At 36.2% G+C, this 21,656-nt stretch overlaps 1 protein-coding gene across 7 annotated transcripts in view; it reads right to left on the bottom strand.

Annotated features, from left to right (window-relative positions):
- Nucleotides 1-21,656, bottom strand: part of dsx (transcription factor doublesex) — a 98,237-nt gene that overhangs the window by 11,721 nt on the left and 64,860 nt on the right. For 5 of the 7 annotated variants that reach the window (XM_076624016.1, XM_076624017.1, XM_033334512.2 and 2 more), the window contains one exon: nt 12,658-12,928. In XM_076624016.1, coding sequence (XP_076480131.1) covers nt 12,663-12,928 — 266 coding nt within the window. In that variant the 3' untranslated portion in view covers nt 12,658-12,662. Of the gene's footprint in view, nt 1-12,657; nt 12,929-21,656 lie in introns of those variants that run through there. The other 2 variants (XR_013059991.1, XR_013059992.1) reach the window with 2 other exon arrangements.

Below are 21,656 nucleotides of genomic sequence, written 5' to 3'. Positions count from 1 at the left end.
TCTTTCTTTTCATAATAACTTATAAGAATGATATACAAATATATCTTATAATTGCACAGAGTCAACGTTCGAATTAAATTTTGATTAAGAACTAACAATCGGTGATGTCAAGCATCATTATCGTTGAATAAAATTTGAATGATCGTCGCATAGAATTATTTCACACTTTAGTTATGCATTATTTCGCGACAGGATATGTAGAAAGTACAATCATCAATTTTGACGAGCTTTGTTTTCAATCTGGAACGCGAAGATTGTGAATGGTACCTGAGGTTTAGAAATATATTTAGTAACCTGGTCTATGTAATGTGCACCATTCAGTTACAATTTCTTTCAAGTCACGTTTCTTGTCATATTGGTATCTGTTTTAAACGTAACAATGTCTAATATTTTATACATGTGCTTGTTTGCATTTGACTTTCTTCTCTTCTTTATTATAAATTTCCACGTTAAAATTAGTGGAATTAATGCTACTTTGACTTTCCAATATAATTTAATTTCAATTTTCTACGACATTATAGATTAGAATTTATAATTTAACCGAGTGATATATGATTTTAATAGAAATACAATTTAAATTTATAAATAATTTAATTAGACCAATTCGTTCTGAAATATCTCCGACTATATGCGTCATCAAGCAACGTCACTAAAGAAAATGACTCTTTCTCCCTTTTAATGAATCCTCGATGTTTAACTTCTTTACAAACATCAATCAACAGAATCATTTACACACGTACTCCTTGTCTTTCTATGTTCATCAACGAAGAAATACGACACTGTCTCGTTAGTATTAAACACTGTGTCGTTCTTTTTAAACAACGCCTCCAACGACACGTCGTTAAAGAAAAAGAAATTATATAGCCCATTGCCCGTGTCTTTCTCCGCGGAACGCGTGCCTTAATAAAACTGCTTCAAAAATATGGGGAGTGGAAGAGAGGGGGAGAGAGTGAGAGAGAAAGGAGGAAAAAGGAGGGAAGGGGGGTAAAACAGAAAGGAAAGAAAGAAAGAAAGAGTAAAACTGAAAAAGTCATAAAAGAAAATCAACTATAGTATCTCTAGCGTTTCGCAGCTGTGAAGAGGAGAAAAGAGAGGAAAGATGAAACGGAAGAAGGGTTTCGCTATCTCATTGCACTGAAAAGTCATGAAAACGAATCGTAAAGCCACGGGACAAGTCTGAGCGCTAAAACGGAGCGCGAGATGTGCGGTGAATGTATTAGACGTGTAAATTAATTCGATGTCTTTTTAAATAAAATTCAAATCTTATGTACGGATTATGCGATATAAATATGTACAATTATCAAAATAGTTTCTAGGATTTCAGAGATAGAATTGAATATGTTATAGATTAATTTCTACGTTTAATTGTCTAACAAACACAAAAATACGATTTTTTTACGTATGCTAATTTACATTCCATTGATATAAATCTGTTCTAACAAAGATTAATTAGCTAATTAAAAAATTGTTTATTCGTTGGGATTAATTTCCATTATTACGACTAATCTTCGTTCTTTGAATATCGGTTTCATCTTAAACCTTTAATTACCAAATATATTCTTTGGTTACCGTCAAAGAGAAAATCACGTGAAAGCATTGCCATTATCGAAATTATTTAAAAAATCCTAATACGTAGATATCTTTATCTTGGTTTCTATGAATAAATAAGCAAAAAGGTACAGAATCCTATCTAATTACAGTTTCATGATATCATCATTGGTAATACCATAAATATTAAATAATTTCCGTTTCCCTGGCGTACTTGACTATCGTTGGATTAACCGATTTATCGAGCGGAAGAAGATCTCTCAATTAAACGAGTAAATGATAGATCCGCAAGAGAGACGAATAATCTTGGCATCGATTTAAAGAAAGAAAAGAAAGGGTTCTTCTCAGTTATGGTATTTTAACTTCAGACCCTGCTCGTAATTACAAAGTCATAAAAGCTCCATCGATGTTTGCGGGTTAAGATGAAACAGTTAAGCCACGAGAACATCGAAAAATGATCGGAAGAAGACAGAACTATTGAAAGAGTGGCAGAGAAACCGAGATACCTGCGATTATATCTCGCTTCACAGTTCATGTTCCATTCATTTGTAGAGTGGCCTTCTTCTCCCAACTGGCCATGGAGTGCCTCATAAAACTTTGATTTATAACTGTACTCCTAATTTTCTTACCCAATGCGATATCTCGGATACGCCACATCTCATTTTAATATTAGCAAAATTTTAAGAAATTATAGCAGAGTATTTAACAACAATTTAACATACAGTGGCAAGGAGATATATAAATAACGTAAAGACATTACATCAAATTCAACTTGACTTGATTCTTTTTCTTTTTTTTTTTTTTTTTTTTTAATATTAAAACGCAAGTTAGAACTACTTATAAAGATGAAACTTAAAAAATAAAAATAAAATTTGATATGCGTTATGTTTCAGCAAAAATGTGAGAAACTCGTTAGGCATCAAAGTTTTGAGACTGAGGACCAAAATATTGAGCGCAGAGAAAAGTAACAGCAGTCAAAATATCTGCATCCGGAGTTCTAGTGCTAATGACACCATGAGAGCACAATAACCTGCAAATTGACGAAGCATGTTTTTCTTTTTACCACACAAATTATTTAAATAATTGCATATTTGGTTCACTATGTTCTTTGGATTACTCTCCACCGAATTTTTTCACTTTTTTATTATTAAAAAGTTTCTCGAGTAACCCTTTTCAGACGGATTTTTCTTCTAGCAACGGACGCTATAATATAATAGTACAAACTATAGTAGACTCGCTTTTGAAGACGTACAACCTAATCACAATTTTTTTGATGGATCATATAGTTCCATTCATAATGGTATCTCATATCCTTAAAGGTCTCGGTAATATTGTAAACTGTAACTACCTACTCGTTTCGCCAAATCTCATTTCAAAACATATTGTTCCATCAGGGTTGAAAATATGAAAGAATCGTTGTTAATAAGCACGATCTCTCGTTTCAATTTTACGCTAAAGATTTCCTCAAAGCATTGAAAGTCCTTCTCGTAATTGACACGAAAAGTCATTCGAGTTGAATCACAGAGAAGTCAAGAAACTCTTAGCAAAGTATTACTCAGCCAACCAACATTTCCACCATCATAATACCATTATAACCATATGAACACCCTATCTATGCTAAATCATCAAGTTATATTCATGTTATTTGCAGCATCCACCATGTCACGATCTTGCCTTTCACTACTTAGAAAAAAGGATTCAACTCGCAGTTACTTCGCCTTTTACATTTTGTTTCGATAATTCAGTAGCGGATGCTTAATCCAATCACCGGTGGCCTGTCCTCTGATAGCGAGTAATTAAAGAAGAGACAAGAATCGCGTCTGCATTTTCCACTGGAATCAACCGGTCGCAATAACACTGCAGTGTATGAGTATGTAATTAGACATACACCATCACGAAGGATTTCCTATCTCCATGGCAACACTAAAAGTCGCATAAAAATAAATTGCTTTCGGGTGTTATGTGCCGTGTGTCAACGTACGACATAGTTTTAAAAGGAGTTTAACTGAGAAATGAAAAGGAATAATCACGATGGTCCGTAAGCTGTGAACGTACCGAACGGTTGAATGGTTCCTGGACAAAGACTTTCATCCGACGATTGATCTAGGCAGATTTCAGGACCAGAGGAGGCTGGTCGTAAAGGAGATCTAAGGAGAAGAAGACACATCCAGGCACGTAGCTAAAATGGAAACGGCTACGGCGGTTGTGGAGTCGGTGGCTGGAAGTTTATCGTCTGCTGGTAAGTGCTTCGCGAATTCTCACTTCTACCCCGTTCGCGTCCTCCATAAGGGGCAGGAAGACCATAAAATCAGCACGAATGCTTCAAATAATACCTATCCTAGCGAATCGTCGGTCACTTCGGCCACAAATTCAACCTTCTTCGTGACGTTCTTAGTTTCTTTTTCTAATAAATATACTACGGATATTTACTCGTTTATGGCAAATGTAAAGATGCAAATGTGCATAGGATACATGCAAGTTTCAAAACTATACGAAATGTCTATAATAATATTTACAAAAAGAAAGCAAACCTCTATTTAGGTTATTACTTTATTACTAGGTTATTATTGGTCTAGTTACGTTCGTAATAATATGAATTTTCATAAAGATCCTCAATCTAGTAATAAATAATGCGTGTTATCTGGAGATGCGATATATTACATGTACGTATTCGCACATTTGTAGCGAGGATGCATACGTTTGTAATTATCATGATCAAATGAAATTCTCATTTTACTCTTATTTGTAGAATAAGAGTTATTGCGAAACAGCGAGATCTATCATTTCGATTTGCCTTTTACTATTTCTACTTACGTGCTCTTATTATGTATCGCCTTCTTGATCATGCTTATTTAATTCTAAAAAGCACATTTAGAACGCCAACCTCTTAATTCGCAACAAATGCTCGGTCATGTTTCCTGTCCGATATCTTTATGGCGGAATGAACGATCACTCGTTAAGAACATTGAAATTCTATATACATATGTATCTTGTTTCGAACATTATTGCTTGTTTAAGCATTTTTAAGCTTTGACAGGTAAGCGAATATAGGTTATACAGACTAAAAAATTCTTTCCCATAATTGCGAGCATTCAAAAAATATTCTTTCGGATGATTTTGTAAAAATGACAATACGCTAACAAAAACCGATAAAAGATCGACCAATACCAATTTATTCCTATCTATGGCATTCCTCAGCCTCTTGGAAGAGCCACAGGCGCGTCCAATTTTCTACAAGGTCTCCTTCGAAATCCTAACAACGAAGTTAAGAGGTGGCCTCGAGGAATCGATCAACTATTCGCTTCGCTCGAATACCCTTTGGTTTTACGTTTCCCTTGACGTACAGACGCGATCACAGTTCTTGCGTTCTCCTCACGGTCCCTGACTTCAAAAACCGAGCACAGAATTTCCTCTCGTTGACAACGAAAGTTGTAACGATCTCTTGATCGCGGGTGGCCATTCGATTTCGTTAGGTCATAGAACTCGATTATCGTCCATGAGAGGATCGGTAGGAGGCGGTGTTCTTTTCATTAACGAGACGCGTATCCTGGGTGGACCTCGGTTGACTGTTGCTGGCCAAAGGTAGGCGCTCAACAGACGTCGTATTTCATAGAAGCCCGGTTGTATTTTCGCGCGTATGACTTTAACTGTCGATGCGGACTTCGCTTGTATTTCTTCTTAAGTTTTACTGACGTTAGGTCGACCGCTCCGGGCCGTAAACGTCAGTCCCCGCTAAAGCCCCGCACGGCTGCTTGTCAGGTTCCTTCTTTAACCTTCTTCTTCGCCTTTTTACACGTCCCCTGCCCGCCCACCGCCAGCTCCCACGTCGAGCCACTGCGTGCACGCTGTCTGCTTCAAGATCCCGAGAAATTGGCCGGTTTCGAGGTTCTCCACAGCCTGCTTAGCCAGAGTCTTAAAGAACAGTTCCTCTTCTCTTCTTCTTCGCGTCCTCTCTTGCGGGGGCTAATTTCGTGGCGAGCGTCTCGTGGCTCTACATCCCGCGATTCATTTCTTATCTACGTTCATTTAACCGTGCAATGTGTCGACGAATCACGTGGCGATCGAACGATTCCCGCTGCGAATGACCGCATGATGAAAATCGTACGAAGCGATCGAACGTTTAGCGCCAGGCTCCTAGCCGCGGATAAGAAGACAGGTTTTGTTTCGAAAAAGATATGCTTTACGGAATGTTTTGTTGCGTTTCTTACTGTGAATATGTCCTGGAATAGCCGAACCTCGATAACTCGAATCTCGAGGGAAGAAGTAAAATGTTCGAGTTACAGGTTGACATTACAGGTCAATTATTTATTTTCTAAGGACACCAAGGATGCTGATGCGAGTGAAACGGCAGTGACTTTGACTTGCAGCGATCGAACTTCTTCTAATTCGATTTATGAAGGTAAAGTAACAGTAACCTAAATACGTGGAAAATAATTCGAGATAGAGTGAGTTTATATTACTTGTACAAGTTTTCAAAGCGGAGTGGGACGAAATGAATAAAATTGTAGCCTTTTAAAGGTTTATGACGTGATAAAAGTTCGATTATCGAGATTCGATTCTATTTAGCAGAATCGCAAGGGGGTTATTTATCAAGACTTTCTGTCAAATATCTATTTAAATGGAAAGGTTTAAGCCAACGCGACATTAGAAAATAGCTGGAATGTTCAATCCTATTGGCTCCGCTCATCGAATCTAGTACAGTAGCACAATCTTATATTCCTGTTTTGAACTCGCTGTAAAGTCCAAGCTCCTAAAATTTAAGGTTTTCGTGAAATTAGGACTTTACCGGGGGAGGAAAGGCCAAGACAAACGAACGCAACGCTGCAGCATGGCGGTTTTGGGTTGACCGGAAGACGTCGATACCCATAACGTCTCGAGGCTTCATTAAGGATGCAATATAGCGTGGTTTTTGCCCAGCAAACGAAGGGAGCTTGGATACGCGCGAGAGAATGGTCGGTCGCTTTTAAAAAAGTTACGACGAGGTTTTATGGGGGTTTAATTGTAGCCCGCGACTGTGGTTAGAAAGTAGTAAAACTCCTTTTGCCAGCAGAGTCGGGCCTGTTACATTGCTTAACGCTCCCTGATTCTTGGCGCATGTACGTGGAAGACACGACGATGATGAGGATGAAGAAGAGCCGGCGTCGGCTCACGCACTTAGCTGCTGTTAATTATTGCTTTGTCTTGGGAATTGCGCCTCCATTCGTAGAGAATAGGGCCGACGATCGCCGTCAAGGTCTCACAACGCTTATCTCCGTTTTTCTTTCTTTCTTTCTTTCCCTTTCTCTCACGATCCTCGCATTAATTACTTTGTACGAGTTGAATTCAATTTTCAGATTTGCTTTTTATTATACACCCGTCCCGATCTTTCTCTTAATTTGTTGCAGAATTTAAATAATCTATTTTTAGTTCGGCCGGGGTTCCTTTGAGTTGATGAAGCAGCTCTTTCAGATATGACGACCAAGAAATGGTTCATCGTCTTTTGACAGTATAATAAGATAACGAAAAGTTTAGAATCAACAATTTAGAAAATATAATAACACATAATAATTAATTACAAGTGATTTACGATATCAAACTTTCATCGCTACCAACTATCTAGCGCGGAACAACTGGCTCGATCATTTCCATTTCTTCTTAGGAATATAGGTAATTCAACACGTGTAAGTTGAAACTAATTTTTATTGCACCTATAAATTATATTTCAATAATCCACGGCAAGGAACGCAATCAGGATTTTTGTTTTTCTTACAAGTTGTACAATCGAGTAGTTTCCCCTTTCATAGCTCGTTAAAGTGTTGAAATATTTCGAAAGTTTAATGTTTTTAGCCGAAGAAATATCATGGAACATAATTTCAGCAATAAATTTTCGTGAAAAAAAAGCTACATTTCATAAACGTGCGACGTCTGGCATTAATCGCTCTTTGTGCTTTTCAGGAAGAAAGATGTTACAAGAAGATCGTTCCTATATCCTATGTTTATTTAACTTAATATTTTTATAAATGTAAGTAATGAAATACGGCCTTAGTAGGGATTTGCTTTAACCATTAATATTAAATGTTATAGAGCATATTTTACTTCGAATACGTAATATATTTTTACACGCCATGTACGTGTATTACGCATATCCCAGCATCTTAAAATTTTTTATAATCGTGGAAGCATTTACAAGCCTGTCATTGACAAACATGAAAAATGTTAACTGTTCAAGTCCAAATTATTTTTACATTTTCAAAAAGTCATATTCTTCTCATCAGCTATCAACCCTTATTCGTCAGTTATCGGATCTTTACCGAACATTCGCAGCATCATATTTAATGCTTTTGCAATTCTTTGATGCAAAGATTTTCACTTCTGACGCGACTCAACCCAACAAAAGACAAAAAGATTTAACGCATAGTCGTGTATGAAATTAAAAAGCGATCCCAAGACACTCGACGATCGTAATGAATATTTTGTAACATCGAAGGTATTCATCAATGAACAGGGTATAAATCTGTGCGTTTTTACTACACGTGTACAAAAAAGATATGCGCTCATAGTCAGCGGTTTTATCTTGTAATGTGCACACAACGATTAGATCTTTATTGTTGCACACTTATATCAGATAAAATATATAAGCCGTTTCGTCGGCTATAGCGTCGCGCGTCGATAACCCTTTAACGCGTTTACAGGATATTTTCTACACGTCCAGTTGTAAATCTTGAGCACGCTTATTTAAATTATAAGAGAGAATTTATGTGAGCAATAAAGTTTTCCTTCGCCGAGATCCATGTTATCGTACTGTTTTCAGATACCGCTGACTAGTTTCCATTCTCATCGAAAATTTATCGAATTCGTTGGTTTCGAAACAATTTTCAGCATCATGAAATTATTAACTGGTCGAGTTTAGAAATGTAAGAAGCACTCGATGCTTGTTAGATCTAAGGAAAGATTCAAATATTCATTTCACGAGAGAAAGAGAATTTTAATAAATAAATAGCGAATTTAAACGTTACATCGCAATTAATGACGATAAATATATTAATTGTAACCTTCAGTTATTAACTGACTAACTATTGTACATTATTTATAATCGCCTATTACTGAAATTGTTGTAAAAGTGTAGCTTTCATCTGTTTTTAATTCTTACAAAAATTCAGATATCGTAACTATTACGCGTGCATTTCGAACTAGATATTAACGATACAATGATAATGACTAATTTCCATTTCGCATTCGTTTAAATATTTATAAAGTTTGCATAGCATTGGCGTTATATCACGCTAAAACGTAATCTATCTTATCCCAGTATTCATTTTTCAAAACAGCATTACAATATCCAATTCGTAAAATGTGTATACTTTAATATACGTACGAAGAAATACACATATAAAAGTCTTAAAAAAAAAAGGCAGTAAAAGCTCATCGATCATGGTATTCGATCAGAATTGCAAGCATATCGCGGCAGAGAGGGTTACTTCTGTTTTCTGCAGCTGGCAGCGTCAATGTTATCGGACAGGTCTCTCAGAACGAATTTAACGACGGTCGTAAACGCGGTTTGCTTTACAACTCGCGGTATTTTTTCCTCTCCTTTTCCCCTTGCTTCGCTTCCTCTGTCCGTCCTCTCGTTCTTTCCTCTCTATCCGTCACCGCGAAGTCGTAAGCGAGGCGCACCCCTGACTCCAACTTATTTTACTTCGGCTGCAGTAAACTAGCAGAGTTTATGTGACAGACACTAGCAAAGTCGAAATCGTCTCGCGAATCACGAAACAAACACGATCCTCGCGAGGATACGCCAGGGTTCGCGGTCCCCGTGTCTTTGGCCCGCTCGTAAACGCCTTGGACGATTCGAATCAGCAATGAAAAGAATTGTCCCTGTGGACGTATGTTACGAACATATTGTTCATTGATCTGTTCTGTGTACAAAAGGTACAACGACGATTCAACCCTGTCGTAGAATTTGAGACCTTGGAACGATCAATTTCTTCCTTTTTTTCAAATATTTTTCAATAATAACAAAAGAGTACGTTCTCCTAGCCAGGAGATTTGTTTCATCTACCAAAGTATCATCTCGATACTTTGCTGTAAATATTTCTACGTATCGTCTACATGCACTGTATGCGTTTTTGCATCTTTAAATTCCCCATAAATGCAGTCTATACGTATGTGTATACATGTATCCATAACTGCAGTAATGATTTCATAACGATAGCACAAAATTTCCACAAACATAGAATGGATTTTGCAGAAGTGAATCTTTGGATAATCTTCTTTGTGGTCCTTTATGGTTTATGGTTGTTTGTAGTTGTATTTGCTTTTAATTAGATGAGAAAAAAAGGGAACGTAAGTATGTTTTTTGAAATACCAAAGAAGGAATATGGCAGACGGTAGTAGATGAAAATACTGAAAAATCGTTTGACAAGATTTCGCGAAAAAAAACTCTTGTTGCCAAGAAAATTAAAATAATATCGAGTATCTTTATCTTTCTTTATAAAGGTCTAACATATCGACACAGTACCGTAGGTACATACATTTACAACACAAAACATTCGTTCGGTAGAAGTTCTGAATCCAATGACATTTACATACAACTTATTCTTGCATTCGCAAAATGTTAATAAGCCCAAACAAATTGCTTCATAAATACAATTTCCATAGAAGAATAGATAACAGGTTGCTCTGAATTCGGTATTATCAACAGAAACACGAAAAGAAATCTGCTTTCGTTTCTTAGTTACGATCGTTGCCTTTATATCATCCCTGGCGGAGAAAAATGCCAGTCCGGATATATCCTTTATAGTCCTGAATTTATTGACTCTGTTCCCTCTTTAAAACAAAGCATCAATGTCATGTATAAACGAGATAAGATTGACCTGTCGTATCTGTTCGCGAAATCTTTCAGTGAAGTAGCTGTGTTAAAGATTTAAATTTGGCCACCGTCCAACGGTACTCTCGTCTGACGCACATGATTCACCGTTCCTATGGCGGACGCAACATCACCCTGACCTCTCTTGTTAGATTTCTTTTACTATCACACGATCTAAATCATGGTAAATTATCGCGAGTACTAAAAATTTTGAAGCATTCTGTAGATCGCATTTCTATAACATAACAGACATATGTAATGATGTATCCACCTGTGTATATGAAACATGTTAGATTGCCGATTTAACTTGTTAGACTTTAGTGGTTTAGTAGTTTGTAATAAAACATCCATTGCTTAGATAAGTACAGCGACTACAAGCAATATTTACGCATATTCTTATCTTCCAACGAAACCTTTTTATATCAGATTCTACGTTTCACTTGCATAGTATCACTGCATAATTACTGCATAATTACTTAAGTAACACGCGTACATATAAGAACAATAACGTACATGAAAAATCATCAACAACTGACACGTTTTCACCCCATCGTGGAACACGAATATTCCTCCGAGATGCACCAAGGTTAAGGAAATAGAAGGACTAACTAAGAATCTTGGTAAAGTGGGGATGATCACCCAAAGAAGGGTAGTCAAAAGTACTCGTAAATTTGATTCTTTATGGTGTTGTCATCGTTAAAACTGAGTCCGCACCTTTAAGTTGCCGCGTTAGCAGAGGTTCATTTGGAGCGGCAGCTTTGATGAAATTGGTCAGATGCATTCATCGTCCCGGTTCGAAAATTTCTCGCTATAAACGGTGCATATATGTATACATACACATTTCCTTGCAGTTTGGTCTCGTTTCGTTCCGCAGTAGAAACTTATCTTCACGATCGCTTCGCTGCTGGTTTCGATAAAATCCAATTACGAGACGCTATTTCATTGAGTTTAAACAAAAAATTGTATCGAAATATCCGCGTATATATGTATCATTGGTTTGGGAAAGGAGTTAAAGGACTACGATGTTAATGCGACTCTAAACCCTCCCATTAAAAAGAAATATAGTTTCCTTAACAAATTCTGAAGAAAAAAATACGTAATTCCGTTCTGAAACGAATGACGTCGAGTGGGTTTGTCTCTTAAATAAGCGAAGCAAGTTTGATTGTCTTATGGAAATATCTACTTAAAAATAATATTGATGAATTTCTTTTATTTCTGTTACGAAGAGGTTTATGAGTTTTCTCTGATACAAAGTCAGTCGAATATATTAAAGTAAGTAAGTTCGAAATACGAGTATATGCTCTGTAGTTGTTGTCATTTCAAACTGTTAGAGCCAATAGAAAATTTAACGAAAGAAACCAGAATATTACAGAACTTCTCAACTAATCGCACATCAGAACCCTGATAGAAGACACGTTCACATTTTAATGAAATCTTCGATAAAGTACTACGTTTAATGGTGGCATACGTATCTAGCGCATACACAGGACTCTACGCTACATCCGACAGAATTTGTCTAAATTCAGAGGGTGTAATAATAATCAATGTTGAAGAAATGCGCGAGTTTCAACGACGATGGTGGAAATTGTCAAGGAAATAATTTCCATAGACAGTGAACGTAAAATGAAGAAGAAGGAGAAAGGAACGGAAGAAGGAAACATAAAGGAACCGAGAAATACTTCGCTGGTCTAAGCGATGCGGTCTGACTCGCTCTCGAATGGAAGGGCATTTTATAGGTTAGAATCAGTTTTATGTGTGCCGGATTTGCGATTACGACTTCGGCTTCGAACGATCTAGACGAAATAAGGGTGTGAGAGGAAAGGAGGGAACAGAACGTAGAAGGAAGACAGAAAACGTTTTATATTCTAAAACGAAAACTTATCCCACTCGAACTTTCCGCCGGAAATTCGTACTAGTTTCGTTCTTCGCAATTTTGTCGCTGTTTCATAACTATTTTCATACTGATCTCATTTCTACAAGTACAACTGATTTTTTAGTAAGCACATAGCAAACGTAGGTTCAAATTACGATCGTTTTCTACAAATAAACGAATTTTGCAAGATTAATCGTATTTCTTTGCAATTAAAAAGATTTACTTTACGTTCTTTCAGATTTCTGCATATTTGCTAAACATCTCTTTCTTAATCTAACAGATTACACTACATCGTACTAACGTAGTACATTTCAACACAAATTAGAAACTCTTCAAATATATACTTATTGATATCAATAACTGATAACGATGAACGCCAAAGGAGACTTACCGAGGCTACGTTGAATGTTCTGGAGGGCCATCCGGGCTCGATGGTATTCTCGTGCCCGGTATATGAGCATTCTCAGGCCGCAAAAACGGTCTGTAGTGGACAGGATTCGGAGGTGGTACAACCCCTATGTAAGGCACGTGGCCCTCGTAAGTTGGCGGTCCTGTCGGAGGTGCCGTAGGCGCAGTGCATGCTGCGGTGCAACGGAACGATCGACTAGGCTGGGTCATCCTGACTGCTTTCCAGAAGTGCATATTTCGAATTTCGTTGCTAGCTATTAAAGAGAACAAACGAATTAAAAATTGGATACCCGCGGTACTCGTTACGTAGAATTGTCTAATCCTGCTACTTCCTTCGAATCATTATCCACGTAATCGTCATTTTCTAACGTACTTCGAAAAGATCGTTATTGACTACATGCGACTTTACGTTTCAATTTTATGGCAAAGCTTTTGTTAAAATATCAAGTGTTCTTTTATTCGTTGGAACGAGAGTGAAACCAGGACATAACGATTTTAAAACCGTAGCAGGATTAAAGCTAAGTGAAATTTATGAGATACCTAATTTTATTATATCGGACTTGATGTTTGCTTATTTGACAAGAATGATATTCGATCGGTTGCTAATATTTCCAAAAAGCTTTCACTGTTTTTAAAATAGTCAATAACTTTATTTTATTTTCATGTAACTTCGTACCTAATTTTTTAATTTTTTCCGTTCTAATAAATCAAATAAGTAACAAGCTAAATAAGTGTATCGTTTCAGTTTGCTCGTAGCTAGATCTCTTCCTCGTACAGAATTCTATAAAAATTATTCTTACGTTTTTATGTCTTATATCTTTTCAAAGACGAAGTATAATTTTATAATCGAATCATAATACCAACCAAAAATGTAATATTTTATAATGCAGCCGTAAAATGCTATCGAAATTGTTTAATAAAATTGTTCCTAACTACACCTTTCTCGTAACGAGAGTGTTGACGTTGACACCATGGACTGTTCCTCTACCGACTATCGAACAAACGCTACTATACGAAATAATCCGATCGCGTCTTTTCGTTTGACCTCGTCAGAGATGCACGCAACTTCTCTTTGCTTTACTTCGAATTACAATGTAAAGAAAAGTATTACGTTACACATTTCATCGTATTAGAGATTAAAGTCAAAAGAAAATTTGATCAGGATAACGAAAAACTACTCTACAGAAAAAACTAAGCTATCCAATTATAGAGGGAAGCAGTAAAATTTGGAGAGGCACAAAATTATATAGAATGCGCTTTATATTACTTATAACCAATAAATTCCGTATTTTTTATAATTAAGTTGCACACGTACATGTATCATATCCGACGTATGTGTTGCATACAGACATAAACATTTAAAGATAATAAAACTGGTAAAGATATAAGAATCCATTTAAAAAATAAGCAATTATTCAGAGAAATACATGTAAATAAAAAAAACTCCAATAGCATCGTCTTCCTTTCTTCGTGTCTGTCTTTCCTGAGCATCGCAGAAGACTTGAGTCGAATAAGAACGATTGGACAATTTTATTCTGTGAATATCTAATAGGCAAATGAAGCAACGCCGTGTCTCTTACACGTCTGCCGACAAAATGGATCGGAGTGAGACACCGGTGTGAAATAGGCGGGAACCGCTTTCACCATTCAAGCTGTTCTCGACACAATAGAACTTAGGCAAGGAGAGATCATCCCTAAAGGGTCTAAAGGGGATTCTAAAAACTGTGCACCCTGAATTCCAGCGGGTTATAACCAATAGGAATCCACCCATTCATGCATCAAAATGGCCGATATTCGAGGCGTGGTTTTCACAACAGCCTTCGTACACAGAGGAACTGTGAAAGAACCTATCACCCCATGGCACAAACATGACGACCACAATGCTACTTGCTCGATTTCGTGCTACCATTCTACCACTTGATTACCGCTATTTCTGTTTATATCATTGCCAACTTTCGCTGAGTTAATCAACAACGTGCTGACGTTTTCATTGTATTTTGTGACTCGTTCCAGGGTAAAAAAACGATAACAGAAGGTAAACGCGTCTACGTAATATCCGTTAGCAGATGAATTTTTGTTGATTTTCTCATTTTAACTCGTTAAGGATCAACGCCGCGCTTATAATTTCTATTTGATCAATTCGTATCGTCCATTGAATTCTCATTGTGATTATGAAACATTGACATATCCATTTGGCAAGAATTTTTCTTCCGATTGTATGTAATTATCATTAACCAAGAATATATTGTAATTCTAACCTGCTCTTGCAATGTGTGCAAACGCGATATTAAAATAATTTCGTTTTAATTTAATTGGTAATTATTATTTCGAAAAAGGTTTGATTTCGATGACTGACTAGTTACTATAGGTCAAAATGGGAACGCGTGCAGCAATGCGATCATAATTGAAAATTATCTGCACGTTATTACTTTGATTATTAATTTAATAGATTTCAACCTCCATTTTTATAAATCGTTTCAATCAGACGTAGAATTAGTGATACGAAGTAATAATATATTCACTTTATCGGTCATATTTTAGATAATCGACACGGTCAAGAAAAAAAGATGAGTAAGGGCCTCTTATTTGGAAGAACTGGAGAAACCATTAAAAAAAAAAAAGATCAATTCACCCTTCAAAGAAAGAAAGAAGATTGCATTTGGGAGGAAGAATTGATTGTAACCACGTAACCGAGAAGTTGAAAGCTGAGCTGCAGATTGCGTGCACTGAGACGAAAAAGACCTTGAATCGCATCGCACATCTCATTCGCGTGATGTTAGCCTTAATTTGGAATAAATACACACACGCGCGCGCGCACACACGCACATTCTTGTCAAGGTGTAAACGTAGTCTGCATCGTTCGAAAATCTTACATAATCAGAATATTTTAAGCTTGTGAAAATTAAATATTAATCCCTGTATTTAAACATACAGATAAAAAAAAAGAGTTCAGAACTATAAGAGGACATAGGTATGTACCATACACTAAATAGCGATAAAGATTCGTGTTTTTAAAACTGTAAACAATTTTTCGTCCTAATGAACATTAACACAATTCTTCGTCTGACCACTCCTCTGTCCTTTATTACTACAGAAGATTTCTGTAAAATAAACAATAACCGTTTCATACGCGTTCATCCCCATTTTTCCGTCCGATCGAACAAAATCGTTGAGCAATTGTTTCAATAATACAAATAATTTTCATCGACTTTATTAACGCTTCCATAAACATTGACGCGGAACCGCGAATCGAACTAGCATCGGTAGATATCGTAATTATATAAAATACGTGCTATCTCTGACCATGATAATTCTTGCCATTACATTAAATAATGTAATGCTATTAGCATCGATAACTTGAGAGAAAATTGCATTTCGTCGAGGAGGAGTGTTCAAGACGAAGGTTCGCCTTTCCTTACTCTCCTTCTCTTTTCCAGGCATCGGTGCTTCGTTCAATATCGAATGATTTATTTCGAGGCTCCAGTCGGCCAGATGAATCTGACATGTTCGAAAGCCGTACATAAAAACGCTGCTCCATTCGTAAATTATATTTAATAGCGTGGCTTCGCATGCACAGTCGCTGGTTAATTCCGTTCTGGCGTCGCGACTGTCGCCCTCTTATCGTTCGTCATTTGATTCGATACGTGCTCGAGCCACGATAATTCATAATTTAGTCCTCGATGAAAAATTATCGGTCGGCTGTCCGAGGATGGTGATTTAATGTCACCAGGAGGAATTGTAATTCTACCATGCGCTCTCTAATTACGTATCAGACATACACTATTAATACTTATCAACCTCCCGCCTCTTCTGATACTTGCTTCCAGACATTGTTCGATAACCAGCAACATATACAATGTATAGGAAGATTCGCTCGCTGGAGACCACGAGAAAAGGCGCTGATCGAACATTGCAACGTCACAAGTGACGTGTGAGCGTGTCATTTTCGGTTTTCGCATATTTATACATACAGTGAAGCGTAATTAGGCGGATAGTGGGCGGTTACACCGTCTTTTAAGGGAAAACCCTAGTAAGAGAATCATCCTGCGTTCCGTTTAATGTGTTCTTTCGTTAAAAATTTGTTAAGCAAATCAATCTTTCCCAAAACATACAAAAGATCAACTTATAATTTCAACTGAGTCGCTGTTATAACGTTTGTCGTTTGATACGATTGTAACAGAAGATCTGAAGAGAGAAGGAGCTTCTGTTGAATAAATCAAATCGAGAAAAAACCCGAAACGAACCCGTCACAGAAGTATAGAATTTATAATAGCTTTAAAAAAATATAGATTCGAACAGTAGGAAATGAGAAATGTTATCAAATCTGTTCTTTTACGTTCAGTTCTAATGTTACAAACTTACAAAAATTCGGGAATGAGCACTGACCTTGTAACGGATATCCGTTGTCACGTTCTACGCGAAACATACTGTTTCACGGCCGAAAAAGAGAGTAGAAATATCGCTGAGCGCTTTCGAAAATAGGATTCGCAGCTGCACCCGCGTTTGCAACGGCTTGCAGTAATTGCCATAACTTCCGGTAATACTAACAATCGTGTGGCGTTACTAAAGTGCGATTCGTCGTGAACAGTAGCACCACTCTAAATATAATGTATCGATAAACGACGGGTTTTCTTTTCTTTCCCTTCGCCCACGGTTGTGTTATTGTTTATAAGTAGCTATACTAGTTATCGTCACGTGGCCCAGTGCGTCACATTGACAAGTTCCAAGATATAACATTGATTTCTATCTTTATTTCTAATTTTTTACTGGAAGATATAGCATACAACTCCCGTTCATAAGTACGAGGATATATACAGACAAATAAGCTTCACTTGAAAAATTATCGATTAATTGTTAAAGCGTACTTTAATAAATCAGTAATTACCGACATGACCGAGTTAAAACTTGTCGTAACAAATTTCTGCGTGAATTACACTTTTTTAATTACATTTCTGAAAATATAAATTTCCATAAATATCCAGAGTCTATTTGTTACTGTGTATATAACCATGTTACTGTTCTATAAGAAACACTATAGTATTATTCATAATTTGTGATTCATGAATTGTATAACTTTGCAAATAATATTATTTTAACTTTGCAAGAGGATCCTGATAATGTTACTGCTAATATTATTAGAAGCATCTGCTGGACACGGAGTGTAGAAACAAATTCGTAGCGAGTGTTACTATTTGTAATCGTATAGCTGTGAAACGTCTCAAAGCTCTGAATTAACTACCGGTCATTGGCGTCGTCGAACATTTACGATTCAATGGTTAATTAGTTGTTCCGCGCACAGTGTATCCAACCGTGTACATGTTTTACACGCGACTATTGAACCATTTGTATAAATAGCCGAGTTGAGCGATTTATCGCAATGCAGGAGAAAATTACGCGCCTTTTTGTCCTACCTCTTAACTCATATTCAATTTATGAAACGAGATCGAATATTTCAAAGAAATAAATTTTCCAATCTTTCTACGAGATTGCAGTTTACCGTACACTTCCATTTCAATTACTCATCTTTGTAATCTGTTTTATATCGTAGTATAGTAGAGCCTCGATTATTTGAACTACATTAGTTACAGAAAAAACAGGATAATCAAGAATAACGATTGCAATTTTGATTGGGTTTCATTAAAAAGAAAAAAAAATTGGAAATTTATTGCGCATTATCACATAGATATATATATTCTTCTTAAAAATATTCTTAAAATATATGGTAGTAATTTCATTATGATAGATTATGCGCCAATAAAAACATTAAAACAATCAAATAAAATTGTAAATAGAGGTAGCAGTGACCGGTTGCATCACACGAAACTATCCCTTCAGCTTGTTCATCGAAGTTACAATAGCCGAAGTCGGCACGAAATGGCTGAAAACTTGTCATATTATTCGAAAGTCTTTCAAAGTTGAGGCGGTTCAAACGGCCACTTTACGACAGGGTACCGACGCCGCACAATACCGGCCCTCTTAGTTTTACATATCGTAAAGTGCGTGCACGAGCTAAAGAATGCATATAAATCGGCTCGCCTGCTGTTATGTCTCCGGCGTGCAAAGGCCCGTTTACCATTTTATGCCTTTGGGTCATTTAAACTTCCTCTCTCCTTCGTTTCGTCACTACCCCTCTTTTGCTTCTCTCCTTTTCTATCGTGAAGTCTCCTTGAAATTAAGAGAAAAAGGAAACCCCAAAACTTATCATCTTCGATGACGAAAATGAAGAACTCGACGAAGTGACTCTAGAAGCGAATATGTTGTTTGACAAACATAAATTCTATATTTGTAGTAATTCGTTCGTAAAATTCGAGTGTTATATTTTGTCTGAATATACGATATCGTTTTTTGGAGTAGATATTTTATGCAAATAAACGTTGTACCTATCTTTGAAATGGTTAAAAGGCGTATGTCTCGATTACGTCTCAGATATACCGATACTTTGTGCTTAAAAAAGTAAATAATAAAAAACTGATTTTTTGAAAAGTAGCAAAGGCTTGGGCAAAGTTACCGAGGAATCTCTTCGACCTAACTGTAATCTTCAGAATTATGTGATTTAATTACCTCTGCTTTTCTGCCAAAAATAAACTATTTACTTCCATAAGTTTATTTATCGCAGAGCGATAACACAAATAACAGGAGATTCCAAGGTAAATTTTAAAAAGTGATGCTTGTAACGTTACTCATCTGTACATATTTTCCAATTTTGAAGTCGATCGTTACGATTTCCGAATCGATTATACGTGTGTGCGAATTTCCAATTTTATGAATAACACGTAACATAAGGTTTTCCTTTCTTCTTACAACTTACTTTTTTATCTTGTTGCTCTTACATTCGCTTCATTATTTTCTTTTCACAATTTATGCTATTGCCATGTTACAAGTTGTTACGACTAAAGTTAATTAAAATTAATACCTAAGGAGAAAAGGAGCGTTGAACGATATGGCAACATTCACCTTTCCGACCTAAGCTCTTGCCTCCAACAGCTTTAATTTCGGAGAAGATGGTTTTATATTTTATCTCAATTCTTTTTTCTTTCCTCGAAGACTGATTTTACGATAGCGCGCATACCTTATTTTTTCCGCAATTTACGGAACAAGAATTCTCAACCACTCGAGCTCGTATCTTTTATGAAGAAAAGCAAAAGAGAACCAAACTGTATTACTGTACGAAGAAATTTCGATGGTAACGATGACCATTCTCCAACCACAGCGAACGCTCAACGACGTATAAACATAGTCATCTTTCGTATAGAACGATTATTCGATGATACTTAACTACAGTCACTCTTAATAACATAAGGGCTAATGGTGGTCACGTGAAATTCACTGGAAAGTATCAAAGATCGTATCGTTGTATAGAGGAGTGTAAAAATTTCTCAGCACATAGAGATTCAACGATATATGTTCCAAAAGCGACATTAATTTTATTAAATTAAATGCAATAAAAATTAAAAATTTAACGACGAAAAAATGCACAGAATGAGCAAGATACGTACAAAATATAAAATATCGAAAGTATAACACTCTTTACAATGTCCAGTAGGTCGAACAATTTTCTACCAAAGTCCCATTGTTTTGAATATATTTATAAAAATATGAATTCGCGTAAATATCCGCAGTGCAAATATCGCTAATGTCATTTAAAAGTCAGAATAAAGCATAATACGTTATTGTCTTATATAAGACAATATAATGTGCTTTTATAAGAAACTTTCGATATGCCTTCCTTTCTTCCATTTGAATGCAACACTCGCAAGTGTAAATTATGAACAGACATTTCACATTGTTCGATATGCAAAACAGTTTTTTTACTAATTCTTACAACATTCCACTAGTTCCCCTAACTACTTAATATTTTAACTTTATAATTTATTTTATCTTTAATTTATGAAACAATATATTCCACTGTATGTGTAATATAAATCAATGCTCTCGAACCTAAAGAGTTTGTCAAAACGGGATACTCGGGATAACAGATTTTTAATGATTCTAGATGGTCTAGTTTGAATCCTCGGCAGAATACATGTGTAAATTGTAAATGTGAGTTATAGATAATAAATAATTGCTAAACTAATGATCCCAAGTTGAATTTCACGATTAGAAGGAGTTAAAATTAAATGACTTATCTTGAATCTAATCCACACTCTTCTGGTCACCTGTAACCCAACTATACATACGGCAATTAGAGATTAGTAACATACCAATTTAATTCTACGATCGTTTTATTTAAATCCATCGTAGAAGGACACTGATTACATCTACAGGATATATCGTAAGGAATACCGTACACTTCAATTTCATTGTCTTTACCATTTTACGAATACTAAGTCTGACGCTTATAAAAGTGTTACTAACTCTGAAGGATCTTAAAACATTAATTTGAACCTATGCATATAAATTCATAATGGGAGGCAGGGGAAAAAGAAACATTGGATATACATGAAACTTACTAGGGTAATTAACGTACGTTTCATTAAAAAAGAATACGAACGATCGGAGATTGTAGCAGTTTAAGGCTACAGAAAAAATAATTTCATCAGTGGGAGTCATTACAAGTATAAAAACTCTAGACTTCCCCAATAGGTTGATCAGCTTATCCATTTCATTAATCATTCGTCGGTGGTAATTAAAATAAACTAATAATCGGCAAAGCAAATGTTCTTCATCTTTAATTGCAAGCAACACAATGTACACATATGATACTTACACGTGGCACAATAGCCAAAATTAATTAGTATTCGGCGGACGCACAGATTATTATCAATAGGTATGTGCGTATCGGTAGCAGGAATCATTATCTCTCAACGCATCGTGTATATTGTTCCCGGCCGGAAGATGGATAAAACATGTATCGTTATGGCCTTCACGTACGTTGTACGCGGCCTAAAAAAGAAGATGCACCGATGATCACTCTATATGAAACTATATATAAGGAAGCGTCAATATCGATTAATTAGTGCCGCTTGTTGAGAAATCGTCTAA

Source organism: Bombus vancouverensis, chromosome 14 (genome assembly GCF_051014615.1).
Source record: "Bombus vancouverensis nearcticus chromosome 14, iyBomVanc1_principal, whole genome shotgun sequence".
In the NCBI taxonomy this organism is placed as follows: domain Eukaryota; kingdom Metazoa; phylum Arthropoda; class Insecta; order Hymenoptera; family Apidae; genus Bombus; species Bombus vancouverensis.
The sequence above is the reverse complement of the archived record's forward strand: the minus strand, read 5'-3'. Positions and strand labels throughout refer to the sequence as shown.